The sequence below is a fragment of the Xenopus laevis genome, chromosome 2L, assembly GCF_017654675.1.
Source record: "Xenopus laevis strain J_2021 chromosome 2L, Xenopus_laevis_v10.1, whole genome shotgun sequence".
Taxonomy (NCBI): domain Eukaryota; kingdom Metazoa; phylum Chordata; class Amphibia; order Anura; family Pipidae; genus Xenopus; species Xenopus laevis.
The window spans coordinates 50,049,533-50,063,896 of record NC_054373.1 but is presented as its reverse complement, the minus strand read 5'-3'; the positions used below and the strand labels follow the sequence as shown (position 1 = coordinate 50,063,896).

At 41.5% G+C, this 14,364-nt stretch overlaps 1 protein-coding gene across 1 annotated transcript in view; it reads left to right on the top strand.

Annotated features, from left to right (window-relative positions):
* The first annotated feature begins 9,425 nt into the window (after window positions 1-9,425).
* The window catches only part of LOC108708044 (leucine-rich repeat-containing protein 75A), a 154,240-nt gene continuing 149,301 nt past the window's right edge, over window positions 9,426-14,364 (top strand). The window contains exon 1 of the mRNA XM_018246323.2: window positions 9,426-10,415. Coding sequence (XP_018101812.1) covers window positions 10,149-10,415 — 267 coding nt within the window. The 5' untranslated portion in view covers window positions 9,426-10,148. The remainder of the gene's footprint in view (window positions 10,416-14,364) is intronic.

The window sequence follows — 14,364 nt, the reverse complement described above, 5'->3', positions numbered from 1 at the left end:
TTGGTCTCGATGGTCAGGGAGACCTATCTGAAGGCCCCATACATGGCAGATAAATTGCTGAATTGGTTTGATGGGTCTGTAATGACAGTTTATATTTGTCCGTGTATGGCCACCGTTAATAATGGGCAGCATTTTCAGTGTTGTAATTGCGTCACTTTCAGTGCTCAGCATTAACATGACATTTGTGTGTGATTCAAGTCTGCTGCAGCTACTGATCCAACCGACTGTGAGTGGCTTTAACTCCAGGGCTCCACAAGTCAATAGGCACACCAGCACACAATTCAGCAGAAGAGGCAAGCAGATGCAACAATGATTTAGTATCCCAAAACCAAGAACAGATGCCAAGATTCCAGTCTCTGCCTATCGCTTTGGGAGCCGTCTTTGGCTTTGGCAGGAGCCCATTCGCTACTCAGATGCCACCAGGTCTTAAAGTGAGAAAGCCAAAGTGAGAGTTCTGGGCAGACAAAGTGAAGTCGTAGAATAGGTTGGGGTCAAAACCAATCAATCAGTGCAGTACAGAATCAGGATCCAGAAGAATAGTCAGTAACAGGCAAAGGTCAGTTCAGGCAGTGATACAGAGGAGGTGAAGACAGGCAAGGGTCAAGGAACACAGAAACCAGACTACAAGCGCACCCAGAAACTATCTACAATAGACCTACATTGAGCAATGAGCAATAGACAAGGCATCTTTAAATATTTGAATTTCACACCAAGAGCAATGGGGTCAGATGTGGCGTGCTGAATTAAAAAACGCACTCACATAGATGCACGCGTCAAACCCAAAGAATGTGCACAAGTGCCAACAAAGAAGACGACTGCGGGCATCCCCACTGGATGGTGTCCATAAGTGCAACCTTTGCTTCCATTTTAGCACTTTCTAACACCTGCAGCTGCATTTGTAATTTAGTCCTTAGGTGTCTTTATTGGCCCAACAGAGCGGGCAAGGTTCCCCAAGCATTATATCTCTTCTGCCATCCATTAAGATGTGAGATGTATAAAATGATTGGTGCTGAGCAGTAATCTCTCCTTTAATACAGCAGGATAGAGAGACAATATCCTTCCAATCAATGTCTGAACGGTACAAATTGTACAAATTAGCTCTACATTGTGTTTAGTCTTGAGAAGGAAATTAGGTAATGGAAACAAATCCTTCTTTGTCATGCATCTGCTAATTTCTCCTGTCTCCTCCTTACAACAGCAAGTCTAAAAAAAAAAAAATCAAATTGGAAAACTGACATTTTCTTGATTTTTTTGTTACCGTTTAATATTATTTCTGATTAGTTTTTCCAATTATTGTAAATACTATGCTACACTGTTACCATGACAACATTTGTTCTCTGTGATTGGTAAACTGTAGTGGTCATTTTAACCTAACATCAAAAAGTTCTCCTAGCAACCAAAATCTCTAGTGCTCATCTCTTAAAAAAATAATTATTTTTAAGTTTCAGAGCAAATTGCTGCTCTGAAAATGGCAATATTTTGTGTGCTTCACTGAGAGGATTCTGAAAAGGGTGCACTCTGTTCGTGACATATATCTTGGGCATTTTAAGGTATATCCCACCAATTGGGACAGGTTATAGTGTTTCCGGATATCAATATAATCTATTTTGTCTAAATGGTCATTTATAATGAGGTTGTAGGCATTTTCCACTATGCAGTATGCATCTCATGAACCTTGTTACCACTTATACCATGCTGTGGTTTCATACTTGCATAAGTCAAATTGGGGATTGGCCCAAATGTGGCCCACTCTATCCCAGGTCATGCTTTAAATTTACATGGTTCTGTGCCATTGTTTTGCTGGGATGAATTGGCTCTGTTGCTCTCAGAAGCGGATCTGCTCTGTGCCCCATCTCTATTCATTTGACCTGCTTTTGTGTGTATTGGGCCAACCTCAGCTCCATGTGACTGTACTCAAGTGTTTTTTATTCAAATACAATGGAGTGGATCTGCTTTTTCAGCCTGAAAAAAATATGCAGAATGAGGGCAGCAGAGGCAAAGCTCTGTCTGCCCTTGGCCATCCTGAACTCAAAAAAACAGAAAAGAGATTTTTTCTTTACTAAGTATGAGTCCCCCCCCCCCCAGTTCATCCCCCTATCTAGAGTTTGACATCTGCTTTATAGCAATGAGAAACCACATATGGATATCAGGAAAGCCCTTCTTGATTCTTCTCTTCTGAAGAGTCTGAGTAATTTTGTGATAGACAGACAGAGAATGCTTGATTCTTCTCTTCTGAAGAGTCTGAGTAATTTTATGATAGACAGACAGAGAATGTTATTCATTGGTAGCGTTATAGAATATTTGTGGCCAGCTGTATGCACCATGATCACTGAAGCTTATATTCTTTTTTATAGTGCATGCCTTTCCTTCTCAAGCCCATTCCTGTGCTCACCTTCCCATGTGCCCCCAGTTGTGTTGTGTTGTCATAGGTTCTTGAACCCTCCCACATAGACGGCTCCAATCAGCACCAATGGGAGCAAACTCAAAAGTGGGCTTCGGAAGGCCAGGAACCCACTATAAAGTATAATCATTTGCTCTAAAGAGGGGGAGCAAGGTCCATACAATTGACCAAAAGTATTTTAAACACCCACCAATGAATATGCATCTTCTGTCTGTTGTAGAACCAACTTACAGCCCAGCAGAAGAGAATCGCCAAGATGGGATACTAAAGTTTATAAATATTTCAAAAATACCTGGGCATCTTTTCATTAACTATATATATATATATAGATAGATAGATAGATAGATAGATAGATAGATAGATATATATATACACAAAGTATCTTGTTTTAGTGAGTTGTGCTTTATTATAGATTCTTTTTGTGATACTATAAGTTTCCTCTGTACATAGTGGGGCGATTCACTAACTTCGAGTGAAGGATTTGAAGGTAAAAAACTTTGAATTTCGAAGTTTTTTTTGGGCTACTTCAACCATTGAATGGGCTACTTCGACCTTCGACTACGACTTCGAATCGAAGGATTCAAAGTAAAAATCGTTCGACTATTCGACCATTCGATAGTCGAAGTACTGTCTCTTTAAAAAAAACTTCGACCCCCTAGTTCGCCATCTAAAAAGCTACCGAAGTCAATTTTAGCCTATGGGGAAGGTCCCCATAGGCTTGGCTAACTTTTTTTGATCGATGGATATTCCTTCGATCGTTGGATTAAAATCCTTTGAATCATTCGATTCGAAGGATTTTATCGTTCGATTGAAGGAATTATCCTTCGATCGTTCGATCGAACTATCTGCGCTAAATCCTTCGACTTCGATATTCGAAGTCGAAGGATTTTAATTCCTAGTCGAATATCGAGGGTTAGTTAACCCTCAATATTTGACCCATAGTGAATCGTCCCCAGTATGTTGTTTTTCATCATTTCCCCATGGCCAATGGGATGTCCAGAAATGCCTGGCTATACAGCAGTTCTGCGCTTTTTTAAGAAGTTTTAGTAGAGCATTGTTCTTCACTAGAATAGAAAAGGGAATAAATGCCTTGGATTTGTGGTGATTTTTTAAAAATCCATCTGAAACTATAATGATCTATATTGCATTAGTTCACCCTTTGATAAATATGCCTTTCAAGATCCAATAGAAATAAATGGAGAGCGGTGGAATTTCACTCTAAAGGACTGTGGTGATCTCTAACTTCACTCTTTGATAAATATACCCCTATATGTCTGTGTAACTTTTACAACATCCCAACCAGCTGGTCTGAGTATGACTGTGTCCTGGACTCCAGAAAATGTGTATGAGCATTCAAAGGTGTAAAACAAAAGCCCCTTTGAACTGCTCCACTTAAAGGGAACCTGTCACCCTAAGAAATAATTCCAAATTATTTTCTATCATGTTAGTTGAGTAAAATAAACTTTACTTGATCTATATTTATTATTTAAATTGCTTTTCCTTCAGTCTTTTAATTACACTATCACAGCGGGCAGGAGCCATTTTGTGGACACTTTTATTAAGATAAATTGAATGATGAGTATGCACCAGAATGGGGAACCTAATTCTCGTGTGCAGTGCCCTATATAATTACAGAGTGTGAGGAGGAAAGGGGGAATGTGAGAAGTGCAGTGATATATAGTAAGTGCTGAATGGAAAGTGAAAGTAATTGACTGCCCCACGTCTATCTTTCGGTCCTCAGGAAAAGAGGTCGGGCAGATAATATTTGATTGACAATTTAGATATTTAAACACCTTTATAACCAGTATGAATGTTTTAATGAAAAAAAGAATTTAGGTTTCATGTTTAATTTGCAAAGGACTCTCATTATGCAGCTTTTTATGTGTAGGAGTCAGGTCCACTTTAAGGACATACAGTACATACCACAGACTTGTTAGAAGATGAATAACTGAAAAAAAATATTTGGGGGTTTGGGTTTTAGTGGTCCTTTAAGACCCATAATCTCTGCAAGCATCTAAGAATGAACCGTGTCATAGCAAACCATAAATATTTATGGTTATCCAAGGCAACAGGGCAAGAAGGAAATTCTCAGAGAACATTAATATTTAAAATATATTTGTAAAAGAGATATGAGTCAAATGTGTGAGAAAGATGAGAGGAAGGGAAAGATCAATACAATGTAAGGAAAATGTATATAAACACTAAAGCAGCAATAACAATTAAATGGATCACTTAAAAGGGAATCAGACCCAAATTGCTTTTTTCCCCCAGACCCATTGAAATATATCAAGATTCTGCACCACTCTGTATTTCTGTTGGTTGCAAAGAATTACAGAGAATTTCCTTCACTCTGCAGGACATTGGGATAAGACAACATATTGGCAAGGAATGTGTTTTTGCTGTTAAGTTTTGTAAAGATAGCAAATAGTACACTCTATATGTCAGAAAAAAAGTCAAACTGGGCTGTTCGTGCCAAGGGCAGGTTACAGTGCTCACAGCTTCAGCAACATGGCCAGTCCTCCAAAAACTGAGACAACCTGCAGCAAGTATTTTCTCTTTCCATTTTCTTTCTTCTCTTTTTCCTTTTCCTGCTTTCTAAATTGATGACATTCATTTCTGTAACTTGTCAAATAGCCTTGTGAGAATGTTATCATGGTACAGGTATGTGGAAATAGCTTTATGTGCAAACTCAATCCATGTTTCTCCAGATGTTGCTGAACTACTTCCAGCATCCCCAGACAGATGAAGGGCTGCAGGTCAATTATCACTGTACTATATGCACCCAGTCCCACTTACTACTATCTGCATGAATATTCATTTGATAGGCTCCTTCTTTTCAGTTGTCTCTGTATCCATAACCCTTGTACACAACATGATGTGCTCAAAGATCTTTCATAAAATATAATATGATTGATGGGTTTTGACAAGAAAGGATGACTTTATCACCCAGACACAAAAATCTGTATAATAAAAGTCCTTTTCAAATTAAACATGAAATCAAATTTCTATTTTTGACACATTTTTTTTCATAGGTAGCCATTATAATGGGATTATAGTGGTTTTGGTGGAGACATTTTAAAGGGTCTGATTTTTTTAAGGGCTGCAAAGAGTTTATAGAAAGAGGGGCTTCCGAATAGTAGGAAGAGAAAAAGAAAGAAAAAGGGGTAAAATGTTATTTGTGTATCTGAATGCTTGGGATTTGTGCATGACAGTCAAGATGCTGGGTTTTCTGCAGGAAAATATTGCCATTGGAGACTTATAAAATGTGGGGTACTACAAGCAGTGATCAGGGGGGAATCTGATTATTAGCCCACTGGTCACCTGGTTGGTGGGCCCTGCCAGCAAGTGAAATAAAAAATGAGTGATCTGCCCTGGTCACACTCTAATTATGTCCAAACTCCACCCACTCAAAGCTGTACCCCACAAATCACTTCTTCATGCTGAAACACCATTTATATAGGGTAGCTGATAGAGAGTGACACCAAAACATTGTCATAACACTAACAATTGCACAAAACCCTGCATTTTCCCCCAGGGACTACTGCCACATCTTTGCAATGGTGGGTATGTAAGATGCAGACCCCAATAAACCAAGGCAACACTGACACTGAACTAAACTTCCTTTATTTCTACACAAACAAATTGCTTCACGTTGATTACAAAATGCGTCTTCAGACAAAGCCAGAGTTCCCGTCCCACCCACAGACACCAGAGAGTCCAGTTTTCAGTGTGTCAGGGGGTGGCACATGTCACAGTAATTAGAGTGCAGGAAAGTGGCATAAGAGGGGCTGCATGGTGCAAGGAAAACAAATCAGCTCCTTCCCATTGTTTCAGGGCCCCAGCGGCTCCCCCTTCCCACAGACTGAGGCACAACACTGACAATATAAGTGAGATAGCTGGTAGTGCAGCTTTTTTCGGCCATCAAGCTGACCAGCTGCTCACTAACACTGTATGTACACATATACACATCTATACTCATACACACACACACACACTCAAACACACACATATACACACCTATACTCATACACACACTCATACACACACATATACACACCTATACTCATACACACACTCATACACACACATATACAGACCCATACTCATACACACACTCATACACACACATATACACACACATACACACACACACATATACAGACCCATGCTCATACACACACACACACATATACACACCTATACTCATACACACACTCATACACAGACCTGTACTCATACACACACTCATATACGCACCCATACTCATACACACACATATACACACCCATACTCATACACTCTCATACACACACACACACACATATACACACATTTACACATCCATACTCATATACACACCTATACTCATACACACACATATACAGACCCATACTCACACATACACACACACACACATACTCATATACACACTCTCATACACATATACAGATCCATACTCATACACACACAACACCCATACCCATACATACATATATACACACACATATATACACCCATACTCATATACACACCCTCATACACACACATATACAGATCCATACTCATACACACACATATACACACCCATACTCATACATACAAATATACATACCCATACTCATACATACACTCTCATACACACACATAAACATATACACACCCATACTCATACACACACATATACACACCCATACTCATACACACACTCATACACATAGAGGGACAATGTCATGTTTGGGGAGGCTGAGGCAGTGTCATGCACAGTGGTTTCCCCACCAGAGGAGAAAGAGTTGATTTGCCCCCATACCGTTCTGATTAAGTTGCATTGAAAATATTGTCACCTTTCTTTCAGTACACACGTGGGGTGGATATCTTATGCCTGTGTGATCACTGTGCCAAATGGTTAATGAGCATTAACCCCAGACACTAAGGTCATCGACAAAATAGAGTCAGAGTAATGCATTAACCCATAACATGCCAGTATATCCATGGAGACAATGGATATGGGCATTGCAATAAGTCTGGATAAGCAAGTAACATCAGGTGAACCACTCCTCATATTACAAAGTGCGTTTACTGTATGTGTAAAGTACATGTAAAGTGCAGTGTTTTCTCTAGGTGAATTATGAGTTCTGTGTTTTGGTTCACTGGCAATTTAATAATAAGCAGTGAGCCTTTAAATTAACCCCTGAACGGGGAGAATAGAATGTGGGAGAATAGAACTCTTTGCCCAATAACTTTATTGGGCAAAGCATTTGGGGGTAAATTTACTTAGAGGCGAAAATTCGCCATCGACGGCTTTGCAGTCATCGCAACACTTCACCAGGCGTATATTCGATCATACAGCGCTAATTTACTAAAATGCAAAGTTGCGTCCAGGGCGCCGAATGCTTGCGAATTTTTGCTAGTGTTACTACGGCAATGCAAGCAAATCAAAACGAAGATGAGCTAGCGTTCAACTCCGCCTATCGCAACTTCGTTATCGGTCTTCGCTCAGGCTAATTTGCATACGGCAGGAAATTTAAAGTTGAATGGACATATATGTTGCAGCAAATACATTACATTACACAAGTCCAGAGAACCTTAATAAAGAAAATAGAGTTGTTATAATGCCCTACACATGAGCCCACTGTATAGTTTATGTTTCATATGTTAGAAAAAGTATGGGGGAACCCGGGTAAATCTTAAGGACTTTCGCAGGCTATCACTCTGAAAAAAGGAAAAGATGCCAGCGTTTTTTGGGACTTAGAAACTTTTTCCACTGCAAATATGATGTAAGTAACAGAAGATTGAGGAAGATCTATGCCAGGGGTGTCCAAACTTTTTGCAACAAGGGCCAGATTCGGTGAGGTGAACATGTGTGGGGGCCAACATTCAGCCTGACATTCTTTGAACCATTAACATCATTTAACTCATTTAAACAAGGAATTGCGTAGCCATAGCAGTAATATTTGGGCATATTAGTGAAATGATCTGCCACTTGGTCTATACTGCTGGTCTATAGAGATGCGCCACTCTCACATACTTCTTTAGGGCTGAAGGTGTCAATAGACGTACTGATGTGTCAGTACAGTAAACTAAAGAAGTATGGCGTCAGTACGTTCCAGTATGTGTCTATTGCTAACACCTTCAGCACACAGGCAGCAGTCTAGACCAAGTGGCAGATCATTTCACTAATGTGCCCAAATATTACTGCAATTCCTTATTGCATTGTGCTGGCGGGCCACATTATTACTAATTTAATGAAGGAGACTGAGGGCCGGTGTAAATTTGAAAAAGGGCCGCAATTGGCCCCCGGGCCTGACTTTGGACATACCTGATCTATGCACTCCTTTGCTCTTCGGGGGAAAATAACTAAAAGGCCAAGTGACTTCAAGTCATTCAACTTTAACTTCCCGCCGTATGCAAATTAGCCAACGCTAGTGCAACTTCACTATGCTTGGCGCAGTAACAATAGTGCAACTTCACCAGCGTTTGGTGCCCTGGACGCAACTTCGGATTTCAGTGAATTAACGGTGTCCTTGCGAATCTGCGCCTGGTGAAGTGTTGCACTGTGAAGCCGTCGCTGGCGAATTCTAGGTGAATTTGCCCCTTCGCCTGGTCTGAGCTGGTTAAATCAAGTCTGGCGAAAGAGGTAACGTTCAGTAAATCTTAGTGAATTTGCGGAGTAACATCCATTCGCCTGGCGATATAGAATGACCGTTGGCGTCTATTTCTATCGCTGCGGCCGTTAGTTAATCTGCAAAGTTCCCGAAAACGGTAACGCTGGCGGATCTTCCCCAGCTTTAGTCAGTTCGCCCTTTAGTAAATCTGCCCCTTGGAGCCCAGGGTCACTGTACCGCCCAGGCGCAGTCTTGTCATTGCGGTACCACGTTAAGCGCACCCTCATCTCATCTCTCCCCGCGGAAGTTGCGCAGTTATCAGCACTTGGCAAAACGGTTTTTACAGCGCTTAATGGAAATCCGCCCATCGCTTTCTCTCTCTCACACACACACACACACACTCACAGACAAACACACTGTAGTTCCAGCACAGTCACACACACACACAGTCACACACACACACACACAGGAAACGCCTTCCTCCATGTGACAGGCGCTGCCCCCTCTCTGTGAGTCTATGAGATGCGCTGGATAGAGGAGAGGCAGCCAGACACCGAACTCCTAGTAGCTGCCAGTCTCCCTCGCACACACAGAAAGCAAAGCCCTGAGAGGGGGCACCAAGCTGAGGAGGAGCTGCGTGCGCGGTACTGTTTAATCGTCTCGGCTTTATGAGAGCAAGGCGGCTGCAAAGACTTTTTACAAGGAGAGGAGGATGTTCCGAGAAGTCCCAACTCCCGCTGTCACCCTGGGCTTGAGGAGACGCTGATCCTCAGTTTGGGCCAATGAGAGGGTTACACTGACTCCTTCTGATCCTACAGCGACGCACGAGGGGCCCCCAAGTCGTCTCTAAGCCCAGTGCGCGCTAATAGTGACAGCGACAATAGCGGGAACTCCCCTCTGGCCGGGATGGATTCGCCTGGGGAAAGTTGCTGACCGACGGAGCACTACTTGTATTATTCACGCAGAAGGGACGGTGAACTTGGATGGATCCGCCGCTGTTTACTCGATGCTCCGTGCCCGCCGAGTATGTGACACAGGTGCGCGCCCACATTCTTTGCTGAATTCTTCCGACCTGTTGCAGGTGTATCGGGCTGTGCGACTCGGCTTGCGACTCGGATGCCTCTCGTGGAGTTTCCTCTGTACCAATGGGCACGAAGCAGACCAAGGTGTGCCAAGCTTCTGCTGCTGGGGACAGCCCTCAACATCCAGGCTCCCGCAAGGCCACTCCGGCCAGGGAACGCGGCGACTTCTGGGCTTCTTTTAGCCTGAGGTCTGGTGAGAAACTTGCCAAGAGCGGGGCCGGCAGTGTCCCTCCTTATCACAGGAGGATCAGGATGATTCAGGACATGATGGCGCTGGTCAGACAGGGGAAGCAGGAAGAGGCAATGGAACTGCTCAGGCACCTGCGCCAGGTAAGTCTGTCTCATGAGGCTTGGGGGTCAGTAGCCACTGGGGAAGATTTACTAAAGAGAGAAGTGGCTAACACCAGTGACTTTTTGCCAACGTTGCCACCCGCAGGGACATCGCTAGTGAAACAGACCATCACTACGTTCATTCATCCTCTATCGCCAAGTGACGTTTCAGATGTTACTCCACAAATTGACTAAAATGCAGATTTTACTCAACGTTACCTCTTTCGCCAGAGTTGCCTTCGCCACCTCAGACCAGACGAAGGGGTAAATTTACTAAGCAGCGAAAATTCGCCAGCGACGGCTTCGCAGCCATTGCAACACTTCGCTCAATTTGCTCAGATAACACAAACTTACTAAAATGCAAAGTTGCGTCCAGGGCGCCGAACGCTGGCGAATTTTTACTAGTGTTACTTCTGCTATCAAAGCGAAGATGCGCTAGCGTTCAATTCTGCCTAGCGCAACTTCGTTAGAGGTCTTCACTCAGGCTAATTTGCATACGGCGGGAAATAATAAAGTTGAATGGACGTATATGTTGCAGCAAATACTAGAGATGCACCAAATCCAGGATTCGGTTCGGGATTCGGCCAGGATTCTGTCTTTTTCAGCAGGATTCGGGTTCGGCCGAATCCTTCTGTCTGGCCAAACCAAATCAAAATCCTAATTTGCATATGCAAATTAGGGGCGTGGATGGAAATCGCGTGACTTTTTGTCACAGTACAAGGAAGTAAAAAATGTTTTCCCCTTCCCACCCCTAATTTGCATATGGAAATTAGGATTCGGTTCGGTATTCGGCCGAATCTTTTGCATAGGATTTGGGGGTTCGACTGAATCCAAAATAGTGGATTCGGTGCATCCCTAGCAAATACATTACACTACACAAGTCCAGGGAACCTTAATAAATAAAATAGAGTTGTTATAATGCCCTACACATGAGCCCAGTGTATAGTTAATGTTCCATATGTTAGAAAATGTAGGGGGGAAACCGGTTACCCAAAAAAAAAGTAAGTTGGCCTGGCGATAGAGTGCGATTGACCAATAGCGTCTGTCTCTTTCGCTAGAAAAGATACACCTGTGCCCGTTAGTAAATCGGCGAAGAGCCTGAAAGCGGTAACGCTGGTGAATCATCGCCAGCGTTAGTCACTTTGCCCCTTTATTAAATCTACCCCTAAGTGCTATAAAGCAGCTAGATCGTCCTCAATCTTCTGTCACTTACATCATATCCTGTGTGCCGAAAATACATCAAATAAACGCTGGCGTCTTTTCCTTTTTTCAGCATGATTGCCTGAAAAAGTCCTAACAAACTTTTTTTTTTGGAACCGTTTTTTCCCAGACATTTCTTTACATATGGAACATTCATTTTACAGTGGGCTCATGTGTAGGGCATTATATTAACTCTCTTGTCTTTATTAAGGTTCCCTGGACATGCATAATAAATAGTGGTAACGTCAAGCATTTACACCAACATTTATAATAAAGACCTCCATGCAAATTTAAATTACCCACCCTATGCAAATTAACCTAATCGCAAGATCAATAGCGAATTTTCACCAGGCATAAATGAATGCTAGCACATCTTCGCTATGAAATGCTCACACAGCCGAAGTAACGCTAGCGAAAAGTCGCCATCGTACGGCACCCAGGACGCAACTCTGCATATTAGTCAATTGGCGGAGTCTGAGCACATTTGTGCTTGGCGAAGTATTGTCATGGGTGTGAAGCGGGCACTGGCAAAAATTGGCCAGTTAATGAATCTGCCCCATTGTGTGTTTCATGGAGGGGGAAGTTGCACTGTGTGCCTGCTGGTGTGCCTGTTGTAAAGCTGACACTATAGGATTCCATGTTTGTTTGGGGGTCACTAACTTCACTCATTTGTATTAAGAAAATGGGTTTTTGTTCTGGCGAGTCCCAGCTAATATCAGAGGCTTTTTGTGTTCACTCTAGTAGCACAGTTTATGGATGTAGTCTTTAGATGGAGGATATTTTGTCGGGCTTCCAATGTCAAGGGTGTTGCACAGATGGTGATGGATGGACCCTCATTGCTTGTGTTCAGCATGTACGTGGCCATACAGTGTATGGAGTAGCCTTGTTTCTATGCCTGAAGTGGATATAAAGTGGATGTTTCTTTAATTGATCTGTAAAACCTACTTCTGCTGGGTTCTGCTTAGGAACAGGCTTTTTATGTTTGGTCTGGGTTCTGTGTAGCTGGAGCAACAGGCCTTCTCAGGAAAAGTGCATTACTAACATGATTTGGGGATTTGTGTCTGAAATATATCAGTTCACTCGACTGGGTTAAGCCTTTACTTATCAATGCCAATAAGGAAAACAAGAATTAGCTTGATCCGTTATTTGCAAAGAACATGTCAGTACCAGTATTTGGGTTTAAATGGACCACAAATGTGTTTGAGGCTTCAGTCCCAGTTTCTTACAAATATACGCTGATAATATTTAAATGGTCAGGTCTTTTGCACACAATAGGACCCATTGGGTTTCGACACTTTTAGAAACCTATTAGTTGTATAGATTGTAATGTATATGATGTTTTAGTAATATGAATAAAGAAATAGTTTACCAGGTTCCATCTTATTCTGTAATAAGAGGTGAATACAAATGTTTTTATAACTATGCACCTAATTCATACATTTTGGATTTAGCCAAATACTAAACCAAACCCAGATCCCAATTTGTATATTAAAAATGTAGATTTCACTCATCTGTTAAAGGGGTTGTTCACCTTCAAACAACTAGTTGTTTTCAGTTAGTTCACCAGAAATAACAGCTTTTTCCAATTACTTTCTATTTTCTATATGTCACTGTTTTTTTTATATTGAAGTGTAAATTGTAATTTTAACCTTCTAAAGCAGCTCTGGAAGGGATGTCGCTGACCTTGTAAACTGTTCTAAATTGATACATTTAGTTGATACATTTCTTATCTTTGTCCCTACTGAGCAGAATATCTGGGTTCCATTACAGGCAGCTGTTAGAATTGATACAATAGTTGCTAAGGGTAAGGCCAGACGTGACATTTTTGCGACGTTTTTACGTTGCATTTTTAAAAAAGTACAGCCAGGCGTAAATACGCTACTGAAACCACATGCGACCATCAACATGCGTTTTTCAGCACGTACGATTATTTCCCCAACATGCACTTCTCATTGTTCTCATTGAATTTGGACGCCATATTTAAAATACGCTGCGTATTTACGTAAAGTGTTTCAAACGTGCAGATCCCATAGAGTCTATTGATTTGGTAGTTTCTTGACACATTGGCGTTTCTGCTAAAAAAACGCCAATACTGGCGTCCTGTGGCGGATTTCAGCTTGCAAGCGCCCTGTGTGAATTGCCATAGTGCGTTTTCCATTAGTTTCAGTGGTAGTGCAGTTTATGCGTATTTACGCCTGGCTGTTCTTTTTTTAAAAACGCAGCAAAAACGCCACGTCTGGCGTTAGTGTATAAACTAAATGTTGCAAAATTGTAACAGTTCAGAATCTGCACCTGAATTACTGAACTGCCAGACTCAAACACCAGAGACAGGAACATTCAACTTTAAACTTAGATTTTGGAAAAACTGTAAAAAAATAAATAATGGAAAGTAACAGAAAAAAAGTCTTTATTTCTGGGGAAAAATCTGAAAACAACTGAACTGAAAAAAGTGTTTGAAAGGTCAACAACCCCTTTAACAAAAATTGCCTTTAAAATTTACTATCTGTTAAGAATTATAAAGTTACGTGACTGTAAGGGGGTTATTTATCAAAGGTCGAATTTGTGAGTTTTTTTCTACCTCGAATAAACTCGAACGTTTGCTTAACAAATTCACGTTATTTTACGTGAATGTAAAAAACTCGATGGAATGCAATTGGGGAAAATAAAAATTAATTAAACTGATGGAGTTCTAGGCTAAACATACAGACTTATTTGAGTTAGTATGCTTGTATCTAGTCCCCAGCTTTCA